This window comes from Camelina sativa, chromosome 19, assembly GCF_030686135.1.
Source record: "Camelina sativa cultivar CO46 ecotype springtype chromosome 19, ASM3068613v1".
Classification (NCBI taxonomy): Eukaryota; Viridiplantae; Streptophyta; class Magnoliopsida; order Brassicales; family Brassicaceae; genus Camelina; species Camelina sativa.
The window spans coordinates 17,514,825-17,540,898 of record NC_141898.1 but is presented as its reverse complement, the minus strand read 5'-3'; the positions used below and the strand labels follow the sequence as shown (position 1 = coordinate 17,540,898).

Sequence of the window (26,074 nt, the reverse complement as noted above, 5' to 3'; positions counted from 1 at the left end):
TCTGTTCTTTTTTTCAACGTAACATCTTGTTGGATTTGTCATTTGGCTGTGATCATATCAAAAATAAAGTATGGTAAGAATAGAATTTAGTATCCAGCTTTTGATACCAAAGTGATTTCTCTAACGTTAAACTAACATCAAAACAAGTAGGGGATGAGTTGGACGGACACAATTTTGTATAGCAACAAGACAATTATGGTATCAGATTCTTATTCTTATGATAAAGGAATCATCTTTGCGTTGCCTTGTTCCTTGTTAATCTTATCCTCTTCCTTACCGAAGCTTTTTCTCAACATGAAGCGTAAGTTGCCATGGAATAAAGTCACAAGGACAAGGTTTCTTTCTTCAACGCCAAGACTCTCTCTCTCTCTCTTCCCCCCCCCCCCCCCCCCAAAGGAATCATCTTTTTGCAGTATATAAATTGTGGGATCTGATCTGAAGAGTTTCCCTGAATCCCTCTCCCAAGAAAAGATTGGTAATCTCAAATCAAACATGTCAAACGTGAGCTTTCTTGAGCTGCAATACAAGCTCTCTAAGAACAAGATGTTGAGGAAGCCTTCAAGGATGTTCTCTAGAGACAGACAATCCTCAGGCTTGTCTTCACCCGGACCAGGAGGCTTTTCTCAGCCTTCCGTTAATGAGATGAGACGTGTTTTCAACAGGTTTGATACGGACAGTGATGGAAAAATATCTCAGACTGAGTACAAGGTAGTGCTGAGAGCGCTAGGACAAGAGAGGGTTATCGAGGACGTGCCCAAGATCTTTAAAGCCGTGGATCTGGATGGTGATGGGTTTATTGATTTCAGAGAGTTTACTGATGCATACAAGAGAAGCGGAGGGATTAGGTCTTCCGACATTCGAAATGCTTTCTGGACTTTTGATTTAAACGGGGATGGGAAGATAAGCGCAGAGGAAGTGATGTCAGTTCTAAGGAAGCTTGGGGAGAGATGTAGCTTAGAGGACTGCAAGAGGATGGTGAGAGCTGTTGATGCAGATGGAGATGGATTGGTTAATATGGAAGAGTTCATGAGGATGATGTCTTTCAACATCGTCTGAACAGACTTCTTTCGTTCTCTCTGTTATTGTAATTAAATATCATTCTTCATTCAATCCAAATTCAAAAACATGAAATCTTGTAACTTTGAATCGACATAATCTCCAAAGTTCTTCCAGAATAAGACCAATAATATAGATATAAAGCAAGCACTTATTCAAAAGTTAGTACATAAACTGAATAACTCATGTAAAAGCTCAGATGAAATTTGTTACAGCGTAGCAAATACTATTCCATTCCCAACTGCTAGCAGAGTTCTGGCAAGAGCTTAGAGCGCTATACATGATCCGAAACAAAGGCACATAAAACGCTGCTCTACCAGTAATCACCACAAGAACATTTACCGTCTTTGAAGTGATGGAAACGTTTGTTGTCTCTCACAATCAACTCCCTACCAATGATTTTGGACATGATCTTGATAAAGTTGTGACAGTCCCCACAAACACGGAGATTCTTAATGATTGTGAGGGTCTTCCGAGGTGGTGTGCATATGATTCCATAAGCAATTGCTAACCTCTCACTGTGGTAGAGTAGAGCCTGTTCTTTGGCCTCTTGATCGATATCATGCAGAACAAATCGTGTGTCTGGAACATAAACCACTCCCTTCTTTGCAGCCATCTCCTTTGCTTCATCCTTGTAAAATGTCAGATTCCGGAACTCAAGGATCCTACTCTTACTAGTAACCATATTTGTTTCCTTGAATGATTTGGGTGGAGGAGTAGGAATCTTGTTGGTTACAGCCTTTGAAGGATCAAGATCAACCATCAATTCCTCAGTGTAATCCTCTAAATCGATATCTCCATGTAGCCGAGCATAGTTCCTCATAGCTTCCCAGAACTCAGCTGTGGGTTCAAACGGAAGGTCACGGATGTATTGCTCTGCCTCAACAAGATGTCCACATTTACCAAGAACACCTAAAACACCCAAATAATGCTCTGTACTCGGAGCAATCCCATACTCGTTTTTCATCGAATCAAAATGCAGAAACGCTTCTTTAATCCCACCCACAGTAGCACAAGCCAAGAAAACAGAAAGGAAAGTCTCCTCATTGGGCTTCAACCCTTGTTTCGCCATCTCCTCAAACAGATGCAACGCATCATCTCCCATTCCGTTATCACTATACGCACGCATCATCAAATGCCAAGAATCCATATCTTTATCAACCATATGATCAAACACTCTCTTAGCATCAGTAACACTGCTACACTCCCCAAACATACTAATCACAATATTGTTCAGTTTCGGATCACCTCTAAACTTAGACTGCAGGAAATGATCATGTACCTTCTTAGAATGCTCAAGCGACTTCAGATTCGCACAAGACTCAAACAACAGAACAAAACATTCTCTATCAGGCATAGCTCCCTTATCAAGCAACTCAATCGCATCTTTATATAGCCTACGCTGACACAAGCTCATCACCTCTTCAACACTAGGTGTAGCAGCTACCTCATTCCTCTGCTGATTCATCTGATTAGGGACCTGATTCGAGCTTCTTGGTGGTTGCTGCTGCTGCTGCTGCGGCGTGTAATACTGACTCTGAGGACTTTGCTGAACATTCTGATTCTGATATTGAGGCCGTGGACCACCGTATTGAGGCCTTTGACCACCGTACTGAGGCCTGTTCCCACCGTATTGAGGATTCTGAGGACTCCATTGGTTAGGGTTTTGTGGAAATCGTTGATTAGTGTTCGTCTGATTCTGATAACCTTGAGAATCGAAGCTTTGAGGTGGAGGATATGGCCGTTGTTGTTGAGACGGTGATCCAGACGGAGGATTCTGGTAGTAATCGTTCGTGGCGGCGGAAGTGCTAAGGTTTCTGATCGGAAGCGAGTTTAGGGTACCGGAGAAGTGGAATTGAGAGGAGAGCCTGGGAAATGAGGAACGTACTTGGAGAAGAGAACCTATTGTGACGATCTTTTGGGTTCGTGCGCAACGAATCGCCATTAGAGAAGACATTTTTGGGGGAGGAAGTGGTAAAGATTAAAACCCTGCGAAATGCAAAACCCTAGTCTGGAAAAAATGAGAGAGAATATTCGCAGGAGGAAAGAAAAATAGTATGATAAGATTTATATTTGGGCCTGAGTTGGGCTAAGATATTGCAACTTTAGCTTCTTTTGAGTTTTTTTTTTTTCTTTTCTGAGGATACTATTCTGGGGATACTATTTGAGTTAACTTCTTATAAATTATAACATTTTATTAAACAAGAACTAAGCATTTCATTAAACAAGAACTAAGCATTTACGAATGTTTTTTCTGTTTTATGTATTATCGCACTAACACTTTGTTTTCTTTTATAGTGTAAAAGCTTTAATATGTGTGAGTATTCGATGGAAGTACTGTTTAAGTGAGTGAGAAGTATAAAAGTCTTTGTAATCCTTTGTGTCTCTTCTACTTCATCATATAAACAAACCAAATCGGTTGACCAAAAAACAAAACAAAACACAAACCAAATCGATGAAGTCCGAGGAACTGAAGTTAATACATACACTAGTGGTACGTACTACAGTGTTTTATTAACACATTTTTCGTGTAAACAAGTAACAGATACGTCTATACAGAGACTTATTTTTGAGACTTGTACACACAAACATTTGTAGATCCCTCATGTATGTTACTATGTTAGGTTGTAGTAATCATCACTCTATTTACATCTTCCGCATCCTATACATCCCTCTTCCTTTCTAAAACATCTCTCTACTACTTCCCATATGGTTTCACGTTACCCCGTACCTTGCTTAGTTTCCCTCGATTTCATAGTCTTGAACGGAAAACGCGTTTCTTGAAACCAAGATTTGAGTTCTTACGGGAGGAGGAAGTGGCATATGGTTGGCCGTTGAGAGAACCCGCAAATCTAATATCCCACCCTTCGATGTTCTTTGGAACACACGAGTCGAATAGGAACTGCCCGAGAACGCTGTGAGCGTTTATACTCGTTGGTTGGAGTGGGCGGAAAGAGGATCGTTCTCTCTGTTCTTCTTGTGAAGACGACGATGGGTCGTTGCTGCTGCTGCTGTTGCTTTGATATGGTGCTGAGCTGGGTAAGAAAAAGTGGTCACATGGCCCAGTGGCTACTCTTCTTAAGCTTTGGTTAGATTTCACAGCAACTTTCTGAAGGTCACATATTAACTCAGAGATCTCATCATGCGTATGAGCTCTTTCTCCAAGCTGCCGGATTTTTTGTAAGTGAACTGACATGGCCTTCTCTAAAAAGTTGGAGATAACAGCTCGGTATTGTATAGGGTTATGTGTGTAGTGTCCTGAAGAAGAAACAGAGAAGCAAAACAAGACAAAAAAAGCTCAGGTTTTGTAGCAATGACAATCACGATCAAACGCAATCTCTAGGAAACAGACTAACCATTAAGAGACCCCGTAACATAAATATTTTCATAACCATAACATTTTACATCTCATGACTAACCTGCATGAGGAGAATTTTTCCACTTGACAACCTTAACTTCTCCTCCCAGTTCCTGCAATTGATGGGTGAAGCTTGAAATTACTTGGTGGGGAGCAAGGTCGTCATTCTCCGAGCACAAAACGAGATATGGAGCCCCAATTTCCTGGAAAAGTACAAGGATAATTAGTTATCTTATGTTAGCTACAAATTTGAGAAGCCAAAATTAAGAAAGCTCAGTGGACAGTGGAAACTTACAACCGATGAGTAGAGTGCGTGCCAGTACTCACTGCGTTGGGATTCAAATCTTGTAAGATATAAACCGTCCAGCCCAGAAGAGATCCCTTTAGCCATCCAAGATACTAGTCTTGAAGGTCCAGACATTCGCCGTATGGTGGGATGTAGTGCAAATTTCACATTCAGATCACTTGTGAAATCCAATGGTCCAGAGTCGTAGACGTGTCCAGAGATACAGTTTCTAACCAACTGGCTATCATCCTTCACAAATCAGAAAACAACCTATGAGTCGAAATTGAACCGAGGAAGCAAACAACATAACTAGACCTCATGAGCTGAGACTTAATGACTTAAATATGAAGTGTATTGGATTTGGAGACAACTCTCACCGGATGAATTTGAGCTTCACAGTCACCCATGATCACCTACATCGTTTAATACATTTATATACCACAAAGAACAAAACATAAAAACCAGCACAAGATAACCAAAAAATTAGCTGAAAGTTCAAACCTTTTTTTTTAACTAACCTGTAAAACTTTGTACATACAAGCTTTGGGAGCACCAGAGAAAGCTAGAAAGATAACAGGACATGGTCTAGTCTTTAGCTCCTGAAACAAATAACAGAAGTAGCAACATGTAAGTAACACACACACCAAAAGCAAGTTAACACCTTAAGCTTAGATAGAACTTACCTCAACAAGTTCAGAAAGAAGATGAAACGCTAGAGAGAGAGCCATTTCAGGGTAAAACCTGAAAAAAAAACATGAGACAAAATTACAAAACACACTTTTAAAAGATTCTCAAAGTACCATTATCTAAAAGCATCCACTATGGAATCTTTCAAGATTCTTCTATACAATTTTAAAAAACCAATCTCATACCCAGTTTTTTTTTTCAATTGGGGCAATCAAATCTAACAGGAGGAAGAGAACTTACGCAGTGAGAAAATCAGAGCGGCAAACAAGAGAGTTCCAACCAAGAGAAGAGTAAAGATCAACGAAATTAGAAAGATGGTTCTCGTTGATCGAACTCCAAACAAAGATCACAACAACACCGTTAGATCCACCACCATCACCGTCAACATCCATCTTCTTCCCCCAGTAAACCCTACCACCGCCGATCATTGCTCCGCTCCGGCGAGAAGCTCAAAATTGTTTTAATGAGATTTGGTTTTTTTTTTTTTTTTTTTTTTATACAATTGTGTGAACCAAACTCGAAAGATGAGATCTTTGGGATACGGGTCCGTTGGTTGTTATCATCAACCACGTCAGATCCTTGTGTGTTTAATTTTACATCCTGGCGTAGTTTAGTGTAACCCCGGTTATAATGCGCTTTTGTTTTGTTTTGCTGTGTACGACGTCGTTTGATTTGCCACGTCATGGGATTTACCGTGGAAGTAAACGGTCAAAGACGATAAAACAAGACTTGTTTAATCCATCTACGGCTCTACGCTTCCGACAAGAAGTACAAAAAAAAGATCTTATCTTTTTACTACATATGTATATAAGGAACGTTACATTTTAAAGAGCAAAAAACTCACGTGACTAAGTTACATGATCTTCAGATTTCTAGTCACATCCCTAATTACATGAGATCTAGTTATATTAAATACACGATAAATTAGCGACAAGATATTGAAGATTAATGTCCTTTTAACTTTTAATGGTTCATAGATCCTTCTTCCATATTTTCAAAATTGGAGCATGGAGAATTGGAGATTGACAAAGTCCCATTTAACGGCTGTCTGCTTCAAATTCATGACCGTCTAAAGCTTTTTTGTTGAAGATGTGAGCAAACTAGGACTTATAGTTAAATAAGTTTTTCTATATATATTGTATCTTCAATAACATAACAATTCACATGCTCAACAATCTCTCCCCAGATCCGATTCACAATACCTGCCTCGCGTCCAACACCGTCTACACTACACCAGATCACATGATCCACCGATGCAGCCTGGAGAGAGAATGGAAACATGGGATGTGGCTGGATCTTCAAAGACCAAACCGAACAAGCTTTGATCCAAGGAACCACAACGGCTCAGCATTTCCGATCACCCTTGATGGGAGTTGCCATTGAATCGGGATTCAATAAAGTTCACTTTGCTTCAGACGAGCAAATGCTAGTCCAAACAGTCAATCGGAAGTCTTCTCCAAAAAACTTCACGGATTCTATATGATATCCACTCTCTAGTCTTTCAACTTAATCTCTGTAGTTTTTCTTACATCCCTAGGAATTGCAATTGGCAGGCTGATGCTCTCGCAAAGAATGCTCTCAGTGGTATATGTATCGAAAACTAATTAGTTTTATGAAAAGTATTGTTTGCCAAAAAAAAAAAACAATTCACATTAGTGTTATTTGTTTTCTCGTGAAAAAAAAGGAGAAAAGTTGTCGTTATGTATTAAAAAGAAAATTTCATATAACACACCAAACAAATTTCTTCTTTCGTGATTTGATTCTTTCGTGATTTGACAAAGTCAATTACACTTTTCATACAATAGTCACAAAACTATTTATAGACAATAATGTACATATAGAGTGTGAATGGTTGCTGCGGTTAGGGTGGACAAATCCGTCTACGAAATAGACCGCTTTTTATTTACCATTCAGCAAATATAATCCGCAGTGGTGCGGTCTAAATAAAACAGAGATAAGACCGTTGCGGACTAACTGTGGACGGCTTTTGCATACAAATAGAGTTGGTCCGCAGCGGTCTGTAGACCGCCCTCAAAATAGAGCGGTCCAAACCGCAGACGGATTCGGCCGTCCTAACCGCAGTTACCATTCAAGCCCATAATCAAACTACATTAGTTTCTTTTCTCTTCCATACATAACCTCACTTTATTTAAAGTAGTTTCTTTTTCATAATATATAAATAACTAAATAAAAAATAAAATAAAAAGCTGGGAAAAAAATAAAGAGCAAATCAAAATCACATGTTATTCAATTAAGGATTTCTAAATTACTTCTCAAATCCAATGTTATTGAATATGAAATTTGTAAAAAATCATTTAAAATCACTCACAATCTCTGTTATTCAATAAAAAAATTTGTAAAAATTATATCAAATCCTCTATTATTCAAAACATAACTTTTTTATATATATAAAAACATAACAGTGATTTTGGAAGACTTTGTATACATTTTTGTAAGAGAAATTCTTTTTGAAAAATCACACATTTATAAGTGTGATTTGGGAATGATTGGTAAAAAAAAACAATTCACATAAACAAAGAAAAAAAGTCATTTTCCACTTTCTTATCTATTGTTGTCATCTCTCTCTTTTGAACAAAAATTCAGAAGATGTACCTCGAACTTCCCTTTTCTCTTTTTTTTTTTTTTTCAATTATGTAATCCAGAATTCTGAATTCTTTTTTAAGGCATGTAATCTGAATTCTTTGGTCGGAATACTCAAGTAACACTTCCCAGAAAAGTAGGAACCAACAAGGTTCAAATTCAAACTGACGTCACATATAACAGTTAATTATATTTTATACAACACACCATGGTTATACTCAGCAATACAATTGGGGTCAGTGGCGATAAACCAAACCAAAGAACACGAACATGACGTGCCCAGAAAATAGGATGGTGACTTTTGTATTTAATGTGATTTTGTGGAGAATCTCATAAAATCAGCCCAAAATTATTCTTAAAATCTCACCAAATCTTATAAAATCACAAACTATTTTTTCTTATTAAAAATGAAAATAACACCAAATCCACCGAATACCTTAAAACCCCACTTTAAATCTCCTAAAATCTAAAATATCATAAATTTCACAAAATCATTCAAAATTCCACTTTCAATACACCCTTCTATATTTTGTGGTGATAAACCAATTGTTCTTCTTCGGCGAGAGAAGTAGAGACCATAAATTATTCATGGCCAAGTAGAATTGTAGCCGGAGTGTTATAATTCATTCATTTTTGGAAAAATTTCAGATGTAATCACCAAATAACTAACAAAAAAAATTAGAATTATAATCAGATCGAATTTAAAGTATGCTAATAGATGCTAGATTTACATGATTTATGTGTAAAAAACATTAAAACATAAAGAAAATAAGAAATTATGAAAACATTGTAAATGACAGGCACAAATTTAGAGTTGCAAAAAAAGAATTTAAGTTCAAAATGACTGAAAATTTACAAATATACCATTCATTTGTTGTAGACTTATGGACGTACATGTAACACCCGTGAACCAAAACTGTGAGTTTTGGGGAAGGGTGTCGATCGACACCAAGAGGGTGTCGGTCGACACCATTGTTCTCTGGTTCGACCAATTCGATTTAATTATCGATTTGGACCGATTTGGTTTAGGGTAAACCATTGAACCGAGTTTTAAAGGGAGAAAACGACCTAGGTCATGTTTTGTTTTGTCTCACGCTGTTTTTGAGAAAAATAGAGAGAAAAGTGTTTTGAAGTTCTAGAGAGAGATTGGGAGATTTTCTTGCTGTTCTTGAGAGATCCAAGGGTAGGAATGAGTTAGAAGCTTGCTAGGAAGGTTGGATTTGTTGCTGTTGGTCTGAATCTTCCTGCAAAGAAGTGAGTGCATGACAATGGCTAATCTAAGCCTTTGATGTCCTTGTTCTTGCTTGTTTGTTGTTGTTTTGTGTGTTTTTCTTGCTGGGATTGGTTGTTACAGGTTTCAAAGGACGTTTTTGGCCTGGGTTTTGAGTATTGGAGATTTGGAAGAGGTTGGGAAGCGAGATTCAAGCGGATCGTGGTTGCAGAGGGAGTGTCGATCGAGACCACTTGGTGTCGGTTGACACCAGCAAATTAGGCATCGATCGACACTGTGGGGTAGAGTCGGTCGACACCAAGGCCAGTGTCGGTCGACACTTGGCTGGTGTCGGTCGACACCTCCCTTTCAGCGAGATGATGTTTGATTTCCTGGTTTGTTTGTCTTTTTTGTTTATTGTTTAGAACATTGGTATCATTGTTGCTTGTGTGTATAGCCCAGTAGATGGGAGGATTGCCTCACTGAGGGTTTATCAAATACTCATGCATCTCAATATGTGTTTGTGGTGCAGGTAAAGTCAAAGTGTGATCGTGGAATCAAGGCGATGAAGAGGAGGATGTTCTAGGGACTCGATTGTATGTTGTCTGGCGTTGCTAGGTTGCTAGAGTTGGGTCTTTAGAAAATATTGTTTAGGTTGCCGGTTTCATGATTCATGATGTTTGATTATTGGATTGATGTTATTGATTATTATTGGTTATTTTATTATTGGAAATTTATTGGTATTGTTATTTCCGCTGTTGGTTGTGGTTGTGGATAGGTGGCTAGTGGATATGGGACCACTAGTTGTAGTTATTTATTATTATTATTATTATTTATTATTAAAAAAAAAACAAGTCGGATCGATTCAGTTTGGTATCAGAGCCCTTACGGTTTTATGTTTGGGTTCACTAGGTTTCTGTTGTGATGTTTGGGATTGCATGTCTTGATTGATTATGTGAGTTAATCAATTGTGTGTGGCATGGAGTCCTAGAACATCCTCTTCGAGCCTTCAATGAGATTCCATTATGAGTAATTGTTATGTTTCTTTGTGTGGTTTTGTTTTGTTATATGCTTGTTAGCCTCTGTTTTTGGAAGATCAGTGGTTAAAGGTGGTTGAGTTTTTGGTCATGGACGTGGGCGTTTTCGTGGTCGTGGTCGGGCGAGTTCTTGAGGCCAGCGAGTGTGTGGTCCTGAGTTCCACGAGGAGGTACGTGAGAGGGTCGCAAGCATATCAGGAGGGACCAGAGGGGGTTAGCCGGTGAGCGTGCCGGGGGTGCTGGGAACACAGGTGTGGGGTTGCAGCAGGTAGAGCCCAGGGTCGAGATGATCGCTTGACGGATCTGTTGGCGTACTGTCGGAGCGGTTACCGAGAGGGGTACAAGTGTAGGCTCCAGTTGTGCCGCATGTGGCGGGGTGCAGTCGAGGGCTGCGGATGTTGAGGACTTTCCATCTTATGTTAGGAGGATGGAGCAGTGGTAGATGACCGGTGTGAGATTCTTCGCGAGAGGTATCGATCCTAGAGAGGCGGATAAATGGACATATGTAGTTGGAGCAGATATTTTTCTGTTTAGTGGGTAATCCAGTTGGATATTAGAAGTGGTGTGGGTAGGTGTAACATTGTAATGTTATACTCGTACCACGGGAAGTACCTTTTGTCGAAAGATGTTTATAGTCATTAAGGATTGTTGCCTCTGAAGGGATGGTGGTTTTCCCAGAATACTGATAGCTCGAGGGGCTGATGTTCCCTTGAGGGGATGATTAGTCCTCTGATTCCGAGATCTTGAGGATTATGGTCCAAGAGTGAGACGGTATAACTCGAAGACGGAGGTCTAAGAGTGAGATCGGTATGGCTCGAAGGTTGCGACCTAAGGGTGGGAGAGTTGGGAGCAAGCAATGCCTAGGACGTGAGTATAAACATAACGACTAAATGTAGACCTCGAGAGAGTGTTGGTGGTTTAATCTTGGTTTTTGGATGTGTTGTCCAGTGGGTCAGGGTTTTATGACTTGAGCGATCATGAATGTGTGGCTGTTGCACCAGGATTGTGCAGCCGGTGGTGCTGGAGTCCCGTGAAGGGGAGTTGCAGCAGTTATGAGCCGGGAAAGGCATGTTTGACAAATACATAAGTTCACGAGAAACCTTCATGGCAGGATAAACTAATCATTGCGACAATTCTGGAGAAGCTGCGGGAGCAGAAGTTGTTTGCTAAGTTGAGCAAGTGCAGTTTCTGGCAGTGTGAGATGGGTATTCTGGGTCATATTGTGTCTGCAGATGGGGTTTCTGTAAATCCGGAGAAGATTCAGGCTATCAGAGATTGGCCTAGACCGCATAGTGCCACAGTGATCAGGAGTTTCCTTGGTCTGGCAGGTTACTACAGGAGGTTTGTGCAGGGGTTTGCGAGCAGAGCACGTCCGTTGACTAAGTTCACAGGGAAGGATGTTCCTTTTCTTTGGTCACAAGAGTGTGAAGAAGGCTTTGCAAGCCTCAAGGAGATGTTGACTACTACTCCAGTGTTGGCTTTGCCTGAGCAGAGAGAACCCTATGTGGTTTATACAGATGCATCCAGAGTTGGTCTGGGGTGTGTGTTGATGCAGCTTGGGAAGGTGATTGCCTATGCTTCGCGGCAGTTGCGGAAGCATGAGGACAACTATCCTACTCATGACTTGGAGATGGGTGTTGTAGTTTTTGCCCTGAAGATTTGGAGATCTTATCTTTATGGTGCAAAGGTGCAGGTGTTTACAGATCATAAGAGCCTGAAATATATATTCACTCATCCTGAGCTGAACTTGAGGTAGGGGCGGTGGATGGAGCCGGTGGCGGATTATGATTTGGAGATAGCCTACCACCCTGGTAAGGCTAACTTGGTTACAGATGCTCTGAGTCGGAAGAGGGTAGCTTCGGCTCAGGAGCAAGAGATGGAGTCTCTGGTAGGGGAGATCGGTGCGTTGAGTTTGTGTGCTGTGTCTCAGGCACCGTTGGGTTTAGAGGTGGTTGATAGAGCAGATCTTCTGAGCAGAGTGCGGTTGGCTTAGGAGAAGGATTTAGAGCTGGTGAATGCCTCAAAGGATGTCGATTAAGAGTATCAGGTCTCAGATAATTGTACTATCTTGGTGCACGGTTGGGTTTGTGTGCCCAAGGATGAGGAGTTGAGGTAGGAGATCTTGAAAGAGGCTCATGGGAGCAAGTTTTCTATTCATCCAGGAGCGACTAAGATGTATCGTGATCTGAAGAGGTACTATCATTGGGTCGGGATGAAGAAGGATATAGCTAGTTGGGTCGTGAGGTGCGATGTGTGCCAGCTAGTGAAGGCTGAGCATCAGGTTCCAGGAGGGTTACTGAAGAGTCTTACCATTCCGGAGTGAAAGTGGGATATGATTACTATGGACTTCGTGGTAGGTTTGCCAGTGTCCAGGATGTTTGATGCTATTTGGGTCATTGTGGACCGGTTGACTAAGTCGGCACATTTTCTGGACATTAAGAAGACTGATGGAGCAGCGGTCTTGGCTAAGAAGTATGTGAAGGAGATAGTGAGGTTGCATGGGGTGCCAGCGTGTCTGATAGGGATTTTAAGTTCACTTCGGTGTTCTGGAGAGCGTTTCAGGCAGAGATGGGCACAAAGGTGCATATGAGTACAACTTATCATCCCCAGACAGATAGATAGCCAGAGAGGATGATCCAGACGCTGGAGGATTTTCTGAGGATGTGTGTGTTGGATTGGGGAGGCCATTGGGCAGATCACTTGAGCTTGGTAGAGTTTGCTTACAACAATAGTTATCAGGCGAGTATTAAGATGGCTCCTTATGAGGCTTTGTATAGGAGGTCGTGTCGTACACTGTTATGCTGGACTCAGGTGGGGGAGAGGAGCATTTACGGGGCAGATTTTGTTCAGGAGACCTCAGAGAAGATTCGGGTTCTCAAGCTGAACATGAAGGAAGCTCAGGATCGACAGAGGAGTTATGCCGATAGGAGGAGGAGATATCTTGAGTTTCAGGTAGGAGACAGAGTGTACCTTAAGATGGCCATGTTGCGGGGTCCGAACAGGTCATTGACTGAGACTAAGTTGAGTCTGAGGTATATGGGTCCGTTCAGAGTGATTGAGCGTGTTGGACCAGTAGCTTATAGACGGGAATTACCTGAGGTTATGCGTGCATTCCATAAGGTTTTCCATGTTTCTATGTTGAGAAAGTGTCTCCGTGAGGATGATCAGTTGTTAGCTAAGATTCCTGAGGATCTTCAGCCTAACATGACTTTGGAGGCAGGACCAGTGAGGGTTCTCGAGAGGAGGATTAAGGAACTTCAGAAGAAGAAGATTCCTTTGATGAGAATCTTTTGGGACTGTGATGGTGTTGTGGAGCAGACTTGGGAGCCTGAGGCGAGGATGAAGGCAAGGTTTAAGAAGTGGTATGAGAAGCAAGTCGCGACTTGAGCTTGTCTAGCCTAGTCCCATCTGTAATCCGTGGCTGGAGCGGGAATGGAGTATTCCAGCCCATCTCTCTTGTTTACTTGGTCGCTTGGGATGGTTGGTTGTGCGACTAAGTAACAAGATGAGATGGTGCTCGGGGTACAAAGTTTCCGTGAGGCGGAGTTTTTGAGGAAAGTTTCCTGAAATAGAAGTTTCCAAAAATGGAAAGTTTCTAAAAGTGGAAAGTGGTAAAAGTGGAAAGTTTTATGTGAGTTAAAAAATTTTCCATTTTAGCGGAGAGAGCCTTGGAGGGGCTTGTGTGGCCTTAGTGGCGGACTTTTTAGTCATTGTGTGGCCTTAGTGGTGGTCTTTTGAGACATTGTGTGGTTTTTATGGCAGGCTGTTTAGTCAGATGTATGGCCTTTTTGGCGGGCTGTTTAGCCAGAGTGCCTGTTTAGGCGGTCCTTCGGGACAAATGGTCTTTGTGACGGTCCTATTTAGGACATTTGTTTGGTCTTGGTGGCGGTCCTGTTTAGGACATTTGTTTGGCCTTGGTGGTGGTCCTGTTTAGGACATTTGTTTGGCCTTTGTGGCGGCCCTTGCTGCAGTGAGATGATCCATGTGTGGTCATGAGGTATCCCAGTGAGGGGATATGTGGTTGGTAGGACATTGAGATGTCTTACGCGAGCCACAGGAAGGAAACCTGGATAGGGATAGGACTCAGACGTGTTCAGAATTGTTTGCTTGCGACTCTTGGGGGACTTTGATTCTCCTAGTACTGCCATATTCTGAGACTTTGTGGCTTGGGAGTATGGTTGGTATATCGACTTTGGATGACGATCCGGGGGCGCGCTATAGGGTGGCAACCCGAGAGACGAGTATTGGATTTTTCCTTATATATATTATGGCATGCGGGCCTTGACCCGATGAGGAGCCAACATTATGGCATGCAGACTTAGGTCTGATGAGGAGCCAACAAAACTCAAGGTTTAGGCCTATGAGTAAAGGAAAGTCCAAAAGTCGAGAGCAAATAATGCCTGGAGCGTGAGTTTATCGCCTAGAGGTGACCTTTCGTATATCGGTCGGAGGAATGTGGGCCGTGGAGACGGTGGCACAAGAGTCCTTGATTGATGTTTGGTTGAGATTCGAGGACGAATCTATATTGGTGGGGGAGAATTGTAACACCCGTGAACCAAAACTGTGAGTTTTGGGGAAGGGTGTCGATCGACACCAAGGTGGTGTCGGTCGACACCATTGTTCTCTGGTTCGACCAATTCGATTTAATTATCGATTTGGCCCAGTTTGGTTTAGGGAAAACCATTGAACCAAGTTTTTAAAGGGAGAAAACGACCTAGGTCGTGTTTTGTTTTGTCTCACGCCGTTATTGAGAAAAATAAAAGAGAGAAAAGTGTGTTGAGGTTCTAGAGAGAGATTGGGAGATTTCCTTGCTGTTCTTGAGAGATCCAAGGCTAGGAAGGAGTTAGAAGCTTGTTAGGAAGGTTGTATTCGTTGTTGTTGGTCTAAATCTTCCTGCAAAGAGGTGAGTGCATGACCATGGCTAATCTAAGCCTTTGATGTCCTTGTTCTTGCTTGTTTGTTGTTGTTTTGTGTGTTTTTCTTGCTGGGATTGGTTGTTACAGGTTCCTAAGGACGTTTTTGGCCTGGGTTTTGAGTATTGGACGATTTGGAAGAGGTTGGAAAGCGAGATTCGACTCTCGGCTTTGAGCGGATCGTGGTTGCAGAGGGAGTGGTGATCGACACCACTTGTTGTCGGTCGACACCACTTGTTGTCGGTTGACACCACTTGGTGTCGGTCAACACCAACAAATTAGGAATCGATCGACACAGTGGGGTTGTGTCGGTCGACACCAAGGCCAGTGTCGGTCGACACTTGGCTGGTGTCGGTCGACACCTCCCTTCCAGCAAGATGATGTTTGATTTCCTGGTTTGTTTGTCTTGTTTGTTTATTGTTTAGAACATTGGTATCATTGTTGCTTGTGTGTATAGCCCAGTAGATGGGAGGATTGCCTCACTGAGTGTTTATCAAATACTCATGCATCTCAATATATGTTTGTGGTGCAGGTAAAGGCAAAGTGTGATCGTGGAATCAAGGCGACGAAGAGGAGGATGTTCTAGGGACTCGATTGTATGTTGTCAGGCGTTGTTAGGTTGCTAGAGTTGGGTCTTTAGAAAACATCGTTTAGGTTGCCGGTTTCATGATTCATAATGTTTGATTATTGGATTGATGTTATGGATTATTATGGTTATTTTATTATTGAATATTTATTGTATTGTTATTTTTGTTGTTGGTTGTGGTTGTGGATAGGTGGCTAGTGGATACTTGACCACTAATTATAGTTATTTATTATTATTATTATTTATTATTATTATAAATAAAAAAATTTGAGTCGGTGATTTCAGTACACAATAATGTTATGTACAACATACAATAAACGTATAACCTAACAGAACACATGCATATACTAATACATGATCATTAACATCTACAGTTATATACATATTATGATCCTTATCTCGTCTCCAATTACACAATAACTCTTGTACGTACATGGTGTTCTTGTATGTTTGTAAACAAATATGTTACAAAAATGGTTTAATATAAATAAAAATTATTTAAATTTCTACATATATATGAACACACATATTATTATTATTTATGTACATGATAATGTTAATATTTTAAACTGTATCAAATAAAAAAAATCAAAATTAAAAACGGAATTATAAAAGTAAAAAAGAGAAATAAATGTAAATAAGTACAAAATGTATATTTAAATTTGTTTTCTCTGTCTATTAAAAACTATTTAAATATGTACGTTCATATTACACATCGTTCTCCTTTACACAAGGTTGAATGAGATCGTTGTTCATATCATGATCGTTATCTCGTCTTCACATACATAACAACTCGTGTAGGTACATGGTTTTTTTGTATGTTTGTAAACATATATGTTACAAAAATGGTTTCATATAAATAACAATTATTTAAATATGTACGTACACATGAACACATACTATTGGCGTGTACATACGTGATAATGTTAATAATTTAAATAGTATCAAATCACAATATTCAAAATTTAAAACAGAATTTTTAAAGTACAAAATAGAAATTTAATTATTAGTTTTCTTTGTCTATTAAAAATTATTTAAATATGTACATACATATTATACATATTACTAACGTGTACGTACATGATAATACTAAAATCGTTTCAAGTGACAAGATTCAAAATTTAAAAGTGAATTATAATTCAAAAATGTAGGAAATTTTATCTTAAAAGATAGAGAAAACTAATTAACTTAAATAAACAAAATAATATATATAATTGTTAAAAGTGAAAAAGAAAAAAATATAAACACAAAAAGAAATGTAAATCATTCAACTTTCTCTCTCATATAATATTATTTTAAAATATTTTTCTTCTCTTGCTCTAATGTAACCGAAAAAGAGCAAAACTAGACACTGTAGTGTGTACAATACTATTTATTTTAGTTCTGGGAAAACTAATCTATGACTATTATGTGAAAACTTCATTTTATTTTGCTAAAATCTGGTTGAAAAATATTACACATAGTTATTCTATGAAAATTACCCTATATTAAATTGCCAACTATCGCAAAAAAATATTTGGTTTGTTGAAAGTTTCATATGTAGAAACTACGACAACAATCTTTGTAATCACTAAATTTTACGTAAAAATAGAGTTTTTTTCAAATATAAATTCTGAACATGTTTAATCATTCAATGCTTTTGATTGGCATTTATAAAAAAAAGATTATCTAAAATTCCTGAAATAATTATAAGTCCCGGTCAACTTAAATTTTGTTAATTATATACAATGGTAAAAGACCAGCTCACATCGTTTATAATATTCAATTTGCTTCTTGCATGATCCACACTTTCTCTTTAATTATATACTAGGTGATACGGTGCAAAGACATATTGCATGATCCACACTTTCTCTTGCATGATCCACACTTTCTCTTTAATCAAAAAGACATATTGTAATTAATTTATTTATTATATTTTGAATGCATAAAATGTTTTGGTTTATATATTTTTTTAAGTAATTTCGAAATTTTAGATATTATTGAATAGTATATTTGGTTTACTTACATGATATAACCTACACGTAACTATTTTAGAATGACAAAGACATCTCGTCCCATCCCGTCTTTTCTTGTCCCTACCTGTTTCATCTCGTCCCTATCCGTAAATTTTTTTATGTCCCATAACTTTTCTCATTTAAATAATTAACTATTATACAATTTTTATCGTCTAAAATTTTTGGATAAGAACATAACTAAATTTTGTGATTTTCTCACATTTTTTGACATATAATTTATTTACTTATGCAATAGAAGATTTGTTCATAGTAAATAAATTAGAAAGCTACTTATTAATATTCAATTTTGCATAAATATATAGTAATACAATATAGTCAACCAATTGTAATTATTGAATTTTACAGTTTTAAATACTTATTTTAGGAAATTTACTATTTAGAAATACAAATATAAATTGAAATTTCTTTGCTTCTTTTTTGTTTTTTTAAAATGAATTTTTATATTTTTTCTTAAACAACAAATGTACTCCATGAAATAGTTTATTTTCATAAATATATATTACTTTTATTTATGACTACAAAATATATTAGTTACAAAAGATTTTTTTTAAGATAATTCTTGCATATCTTATATATATTATATATATTCATTATAATAAATTTGAATTTATTTTTATTAATTTCACATATCTTATATATTAATTAACTTTATATTATTAAGGCTATAATGAATACTTTACTATATTAAAATACCTTTTAAAGTAATTTAATTTTTATTTTAAATTGTAATAAGTTAATTTTTTAAAAAATTAAACTGGGTTTATTTATTTGTTCCTAAAACTGTGAGGAAAACTATACACAAATATTGAATGTAATTTTCTTATCTTGTTTTTTGGTTTATTCCTAAAATATTTATAAAAATTAAGAAATTTATATTTGATTTATTATGTAAGATTATCCCAAAAGATTTTGATGTATATATTTTCCTTAATTAATTATTCTAATTGATTAAGATTGAGGGAAGATTGTCTCAAAAGATTGTTTTAAATTTGCAGTTAAAAACAATCTCGGCAATCAAGAAATTTGGTAAGATTTGGAAATCAAAATATATGATTTAAATTAAAACCATTGAAAAAATCGGTGGCCAAGATTTATATTCATTTTGATAATCAACAGTAAATATTTGAAAAGATAATCGGCTCAACTAATCGAGTATTAAATGACCCGCGCGGGATCCGACTTAATTTGAATGGTTAGAGAATTTTAATTCCATAATATACTAATGTATTAATAATTATTGATTTTTAACCATTTTATTTAAAACCTACCAAAACAAAATTATGGTACAAAAGTTGGTCCACGAGTACTCCTCTTTTAATATTATAGATATAATAAATCACACAATTGGTTGATTTGATCGAAATTTACAAATATTAATAAACATTTATTTATCATTTTTTTTGAAATTTAATCCTACTGAATTATTAATCACGTAAGAGATTTGAGCATTTAATGTTGAGCATAATTTGCAACGAAAAAAATAGTGTCAAAGTGCAAATTTTCTTGCCATGGACTCGTTCGTGTTTGTAAACACCTGCAATGAACATTTAGATTTTGAATATCGTTATCTTCATGTTGGTATTTGTAATTTGCATATGATTTTGTAAACACATGCTAATTAAGGATGTTGGTATTCGTTGATCCCTATGATGAACAACTGGATTGAGTTGTGGTTAGGCCTGAAATAGCAGTCAAAACCCAGTGGCAAGAAAAAAGAAGTGTGATCACTGAGGTCTTCTTGAGAAGGTACTTTTCTGATGTTGTAGCCTCCAAAAAGAACTCCCATCGAATAGTGAAATATCCATTCCAGTTTCTACGAGTCTGGTGGCTGTGAGAACCATGCAGGTCGTGTGTGTTTTTGATGCGGCTTTTGGCATGAGTGAGAACATCTCCAAACATTGTTAGGGCCTCAAGCTTCTTCTTGGCTACATCCTTCTCGACCTCATCTTCATCTCACTCAACCTTCTTTTCATTTTCATCTTCCTTCTCCACCCCATCTTCATCTCCCTCAACCTTCTTCTCATCTTCATCTTCCTTTTCCACTTCATCTTCATCTCCCTCAACCTTTTGAATATCTGATACACAAATGTGAAAATGTTTGGATTCGTACTTGGTTTGCTCATTATTGTTATCTTCATAGTAAAAAGAGATTATAATCTAGCCTTTTGATTAGTGTGAAATTTATTTTCGTTGTAATAATCAGAAAAATATATTGAGATCAGATTTTGGATGTGAGATTACAATGTAGTGTGAACTAGTGACTCAATCAATTAAACTTTTTATACCGTTTTGGTTAAAAAAACAAATACAAATATGCAATTAAAGAAAATCCTTTGTAAAAGAAAAATAAAAAATTTTCTTCAAAAAGAATACATTTGTAATTAAAGAAATTCTACAATTTATAAATTATTAAATCTGCTGAAAATAATTATGAAATATTATAAGAATATTTCTAATGATAATGTAACAGATGACAAAAAAAATCATATAGTACAAATTATATAAAAATCTTACAAAAAAAGAAGTGATAAGGTTTTTCTTAAAAAGAATAAACTTCCATAATTTAAGAAATTATATAATTTGTATCAGTTTTCTCATCAAACAAAACACACAACTCTTCAAAAATATCATCTTTGGTTCAACTTCATTCTATTGGTAAAACTTATATTTTTATTATTATTATCATTTCTTATAATGTTGTCCTAGATATATAGTAAAGCTACAAGATAACTCATAATTCTATAGTGTGTTTTTTTTTTTCTCTTATATGGTTTATCATGATGACGAGAACGTTTTATTTCTTATGTTTTATCTTTCTTTTAAAGTTTGTCATGTTATTTTAACCACATACCCCGTGCTACAGCACGTGGTGACATATGTTGTAATTAATTTATGTATTTTTATAATTTTGAAATTTTATATAGTGTTAAGTAGTATATTTTGTTTACCTACATGGTAAAAGTTAAAACATATTTAGATAAGTATGTTGTTTAGAGATCGTTAATCCTTTGCACGGTAACAAATATACAATGATTGTTTGCAGTTTTTAAGCGATATCGGTATAATTATAGGTGTTAAATCCAAATATCATATTTTAATTTGGTTTTAGTTTGGACTATTGCACGTATATAACCTATACGTAACTATTTTAGAATGGCAAGACATCTCATCCCATTCCGTCTTATCCTGTCTCAACCTGTTTCATCTCGTCCCTACCTGTAGATTTTTTTATTTCCCATAACTATTCTCTTTTAAATAATTAACTATTAGACATTTTTTCTCCTCCAAATTTTTTGGAAGAACATAACTAAATTTTGTGTTTTCCTCACATTTTTTACATAGAATTTATTTTCTTCTGCAATAGAAGATTTGTTCATAGTAAATAAAATAAAAAAGCTACTTATTAATATTCAATTTTTGTATAAATATATAGTAATACAATATAGTCAACCAATTGTAATTATTGAATTTTATAGTTTTAAATACTTATTTTAGGGAAATTACTATTTAGAAATACAAATATAAATTGAAATTTCTTTGCTTCTTTTTTAGTTTTTTAAAAAGAAATTTTAATATTTTTTCTTAAACAACAAATGTAATCCATGAAATAGTTTAGTTACATAAATATATATTATTTTTTATGCTTACAAAATATATTAGTTACATAAGATCTTTTTAAAGATATTTCTTGCATATCTTGTGTTTCAGAGAGTATTTACAAATAAGTTGATTATAGATATATTTTATATATCCATTAAAATAAATTTAAATTGATTTTTATTAATTTTCATATCTTATATATTAATTAACTTTATATTATTAAGGCTATAATGAATACTTACTATTTTAAAATATATTTTAAAGTAATTTGATTTTTTTTTAATTGTTTTGTAAAATTAAATTGGATTGTTTATTTGTTCCTACAATTGTGAGGAAAAATATGCACAAATATTAACTGTAATTTCTTTTATTGTTTTCTTATTTTTTTCCTAAAATATTTAAAACGAATCATAAATATAGATTTGATTTATTATGTATTTGAACGTTTTCCTTATTTAATTATGATGTATATGTTTTCCTTAATTAAATATTCTAACCAATTAAGATTTACGCAAGATTATGATTGATTTAATACATAATAAATATATTTGAAAGATAATCGGGTCGACTAATCGGGTATTAAATGACCCACAAATATCCGACTTAATCTGAAAGGTTAGAGATTTTTATTTTAATGATATACTAATGTGTGAATAATTATTAATTACTAAGCTTTTTATTTAAAAATTACCAAAACAAAGTCATCGTCCAAAAATTGGTCCATGAATATTCCTGCTTTAATAGTATAGATATAAAGGTAAAGGAGATGACCCTCTTACATTTTTTTTTTTTTTTTTTTTTTTTTTTATTTTTATTTTTATCACATGTAAAAGGCGAAACCTTTTTCTCTCCCAGACACGAGCCCTGAGGTCAACCAAAGCAGCATGAAGCGTACTATTAACCGGATCTCACCAACCTCTTGTTACTAAAAGAAGTAATACCCACTGGTCAATGCTTGGTTCCGTCAAAGCTACCAGCCATCCAACCCTCCATCGAAGTTCAATTCTTCTGCTCGTCGGTGCTCAACCATCCCCAACAGCCAACATGGACCTCTCTGGTAACTTCTTCTTCATCTACTTGTTCTTAAACTCAGCTCACGCCCGTTGTTAAACTTGTACGATTTACCCCTAAAGCTTCTCCAACCTACAACCATAAAATGACAAACCGATACTCAGCCTTTCAGAAGGGTAAAGGATTGGAAAGAGGATACTCTCCCCCTCGCCGCAAACTTATCCGAGCCCCGGAACTAGATACATCAACACTGATCGAAGAAAACTCTCTCACCCTTATGGGAAGACTGACAAACCCCTCAGTCCAGAGGTTGTATGCCATGTTTCCCTTCCTCGCCAATAGATGGACCCTCAGAGGTAAAGCTACAGGCGCCGACCTTGGTAGAGGCTGTTTCCAGTTCAAATTCGAACACGAGGAAGACCTGCAGAAAGTTCTCGAGAACAGACCATACTACTTTGACCAATGGATGGTCATCCTTCAAAAATAGGAACCGGTGATCTCTGAAACCTTCCCATCTATGATTCCCTTTTGGATCGAAGTACAAGGTCTACCTAAACACTACTGGCAAAAAGAGATGCTACAAGCCATCAAAGACGAGCTAGGAGAGGTTATGGAGGTAGAAATAACAAATGCTAGCGCTAAAGTCAAAGTCCTCATTAATGGGCTGCAACCACTAATAAAGGAGACGGTGGTAGAATTTGCAAATGGGAGTGAAGCTCATGTCTACGTGGATTACAAGAATCTAAAAAATCACTGTCACCATTGTCAAAGGCTTACCCATGAGGAAAAAGCATGCCCGGGAGTACAGCGAAAAGAGGGAGATATCCCTGCATCCCAAACAATCCCCTCACACCCTTCAGCGGTGATACATAGGAACTACTACACGCCGGAAGATAACTTTCGTGCTCCCTCTCAGCCTAAATCCATTGGTCACCCTACAGAGAGCCATAGTCTCAGATCTTACAGAGAGAGAGTAGACCGCAACCCCTCGGTCCAAAACAGAGCTCATGCCTCCCAAAACTACCTCTCAGGAAGTAAAAGGAAATATGAAGATAGGCTGCCTATCGAAAACAGAAGTTACCACCCGAGGTCCTATGACTCGAGATCATACAGCCAGAGGAGGACCCCTCCGAGGCCAAGAGAACACCAAAGCAGAGGAATTTCAACTCAAGGACATCGGTCATCTCACGGCACCCAGTCCCCAAACTTCCAGTGGAGAGAGAAGTCAACCCCAAGAGAACTAAACTGGTCGGAATCCTCTAAAACTCCTAGAAGCAGGAGACCACCTCTTGAGTGACTCCCAACATCTGAACCACCTATTACTGCTCCCATTGTTATACCTTCAACAAATGAAGTCATAGGAGAACTTCGGGAAGTCACAATACAATACACAACCTGTGCGGATCCAACTGAAAGCCTGGCAAGGAAACAGAGAGTCATCCAAGGAGAGAATCGAGGAATGATGACAGAAACAGCGGCTGGTATCATTGCGGCAGTCTCCCAAGCAAATCATACCCCCCTGCCACAATCAAATGAGAACCTGGTGTCTCCAACTTTGTCTCCTGATCTTCCCATTCACCCTGCTGATATCCTGGACCAACCTACAGCACCAAGAAAGAAAAAAGGAAGTCCTCCACTGAACAAATCTGTTAACAGAAGCCCTCTAAACCTACGAGGAGCAAAGTCGAGTAAGAGGAACAAAACCTTAAGTTATAATTATCCAAAGAGACGACATACCTCTGGCAAATCAAACTACATGAGGGACACCAACTCCCCATCAAATAATCATGATCAGGTTAGGAATGCCAGAAGTGATGAAAATGGAGCTGGACCTTCCTCCACTCGAGACCCTCCTCTAGCATATATCATACCGACCATAGTGAAGAACAACCGGTGTTTTCACAAAGCCCCACCTCCTCTTCCTTAAAGATTGCAAGCTGGAACTGTTGAGGGTTGGGGAACCCCACAACAGTCCGGCGACTAAAGGAGATTAAACGACAATTATCTCCATATATAATGTTTCTCATGGAAACAAAAAACCCCGATGATGTCGTACTAACAACCACACAACCCCTAGGATTCACAAAGATGAAGCTTGTTTCTCCATAGTCCAAGTGGTGGAGGCTTAGCATTGCTCTGGAAGGAACACATTGAGATCCAAATCGTATCTGAATGCCAAAACTTCATCGATACTTAGGTGAAAGCAGAAGGGAAAACGTTCTTCGCAACCTTCATCTATGGGGATCCTGACAATACAAAGCGAAAAGGCATATGGGATCAAATCTCACTTGTTGGAAAAACCAGATCAGAAGCATGGATCCTAACAGGAGATTTTAATGACATCATAGACTCATCAGAGAAATCTGGTGGACCAGAACGCCCTGAAGGATCCTTCATCGACCTCAGAACCTTCATGTCAGAATGTGATCTCTTCGACCTTCGTCACTCAGGCAACTTCTTGTCGTGGAGGGGTAAACGACAGGAGCATATGGTCTTCTGTCGACTGGATCGGGCTATGTCAAACAGTGAGTGGGCAACCTCCTACCCATCTGGGAGAAGTGAATACTTACGGTTCGAAGGTTCGGACCACATGCCCCTCATAACTTACTTTGATCTTAAAAGGAAGAAAGGTAAGGGTTTATTCCGGTATGATAGAAGACTGAAGTCAAACGAAGAAGTCTACAGGCTGATAGAGGAAAACTGGAACCCTGCAATCATTGAGGAGGTAGACCTTAAGATAAACAGAGTCAGAAGAGCCGTAATCAAATGGTCAAAAGAAAAGCACATCAATAGCCAAAAAAGAATAAATGAATGCAAGGAGAAGCTGGACTCAGCTATGTCTGAGGCTCTCACAAACCCAACTGATATTGCCAAATTAACGGAGGATATGGCAAAAGCCTACGGCGAGGAAGAAGAATTCTGGAAACAGCACAGCCGCCAGCTCTGGCTCACCTTAGGAGAACGAAATACATGCTATTTCCATGCCATCACAAAGGGGAGAAGAACTATAAACAAATTCATTGTTCTAGAGGATGATGTGGGGCAGGCTCATTACGAAGAACCCCAAATCCTAAGAGTTATCACTGAGTACTACCAAACTCTGTTCACCTCTGCAGCTGGCGATAGTTGGTCCGTTATCTCAGAAGCTCTACAACCTTGCATCTCAGATGAAACCAATGAACAACTTATTGCACTACCCTCAAAGTCAGAGATCAAGAAAGTAGGCTTCTCCATTCACCCAGACAAATCCCCAGGGCCAGATGGTTTCTCCGCAAGCTTCTTCCAGTATAACTGGAACACAGTGGAGGGTCAGATAACGCGGGAGATCCAAGCCTTCTTTACCACTGGAACCTTGCCACCAAAGATCAATGAGACCCATGTTAGACTCATACCAAAGATTCAAAGCCCCAAAACCATGAAAGTCTATAGACCAATCGCCTTATGTTCGGTTTATTACAAGATCATAGCAAAGATACTTACTATGAGACTACAGCCGATTCTCCCGACTCTGATCTCTGAGAACCAATCGACATTTGTGCCACAACGTGCAATATTTGACAATGTGCTCATCACACACGAAGTCCTCCACTACTTGCATAACTCAAAAGCAAAAAAGAAAGTCTTTATGGCTGTTAAAACTGATATGACAAAGGCCTACGACCATGTGGAATGGGGTTTTATTAGACTAGTGATGGAAAGAATGGGTTTTCACCA

The 26,074-nt window shown here is 37.8% G+C and overlaps 4 protein-coding genes and 1 long non-coding RNA gene across 5 annotated transcripts; 2 read left to right on the top strand and 3 right to left on the bottom strand.

Annotated features, from left to right (window-relative positions):
• The first annotated feature begins 492 nt into the window (after window positions 1-492).
• On the top strand, window positions 493-1,175 carry LOC104766891 (calmodulin-like protein 30). Its single transcript, XM_010490868.3, has one exon. The coding sequence runs from the start codon at window positions 493-495 to the stop codon at window positions 1,054-1,056; it is 564 nt and encodes a 187-aa protein (XP_010489170.2). The 3' UTR covers window positions 1,057-1,175.
• LOC104766890 (pentatricopeptide repeat-containing protein At2g15690, mitochondrial) lies at window positions 1,165-3,013 on the bottom strand. The gene has a single exon (XM_010490867.3). The coding sequence runs from the start codon at window positions 3,011-3,013 to the stop codon at window positions 1,370-1,372; it is 1,644 nt and encodes a 547-aa protein (XP_010489169.1). The 3' UTR covers window positions 1,165-1,369.
• A 514-nt stretch (window positions 3,014-3,527) lies between these two features.
• LOC104766892 (uncharacterized) lies at window positions 3,528-5,994 on the bottom strand. The gene is made up of 7 exons (XM_010490869.3): window positions 5,628-5,994; window positions 5,384-5,441; window positions 5,219-5,299; window positions 5,078-5,113; window positions 4,710-4,949; window positions 4,476-4,617; window positions 3,528-4,314 (listed from the first exon to the last, which is right to left on the bottom strand). The coding sequence occupies exons 1-7, from the start codon at window positions 5,813-5,815 to the stop codon at window positions 3,809-3,811; spliced, it is 1,251 nt and encodes a 416-aa protein (XP_010489171.2). The 5' UTR covers window positions 5,816-5,994; the 3' UTR covers window positions 3,528-3,808.
• Window positions 5,995-17,309: 11,315 nt separating this feature from the next.
• LOC147920719 (uncharacterized) lies at window positions 17,310-17,987 on the bottom strand. Its single transcript, XR_015590719.1, has 2 exons — window positions 17,740-17,987; window positions 17,310-17,606 (listed from the first exon to the last, which is right to left on the bottom strand). It is a non-coding gene; the product is annotated as an uncharacterized LOC147920719 (long non-coding RNA).
• A 6,461-nt stretch (window positions 17,988-24,448) lies between these two features.
• On the top strand, window positions 24,449-25,732 carry LOC147920718 (uncharacterized). Its single transcript, XM_087501195.1, has 3 exons — window positions 24,449-24,457; window positions 24,558-25,623; window positions 25,674-25,732. The coding sequence occupies exons 1-3, from the start codon at window positions 24,449-24,451 to the stop codon at window positions 25,730-25,732; spliced, it is 1,134 nt and encodes a 377-aa protein (XP_087357321.1).
• Window positions 25,733-26,074: the final 342 nt, after the last annotated feature.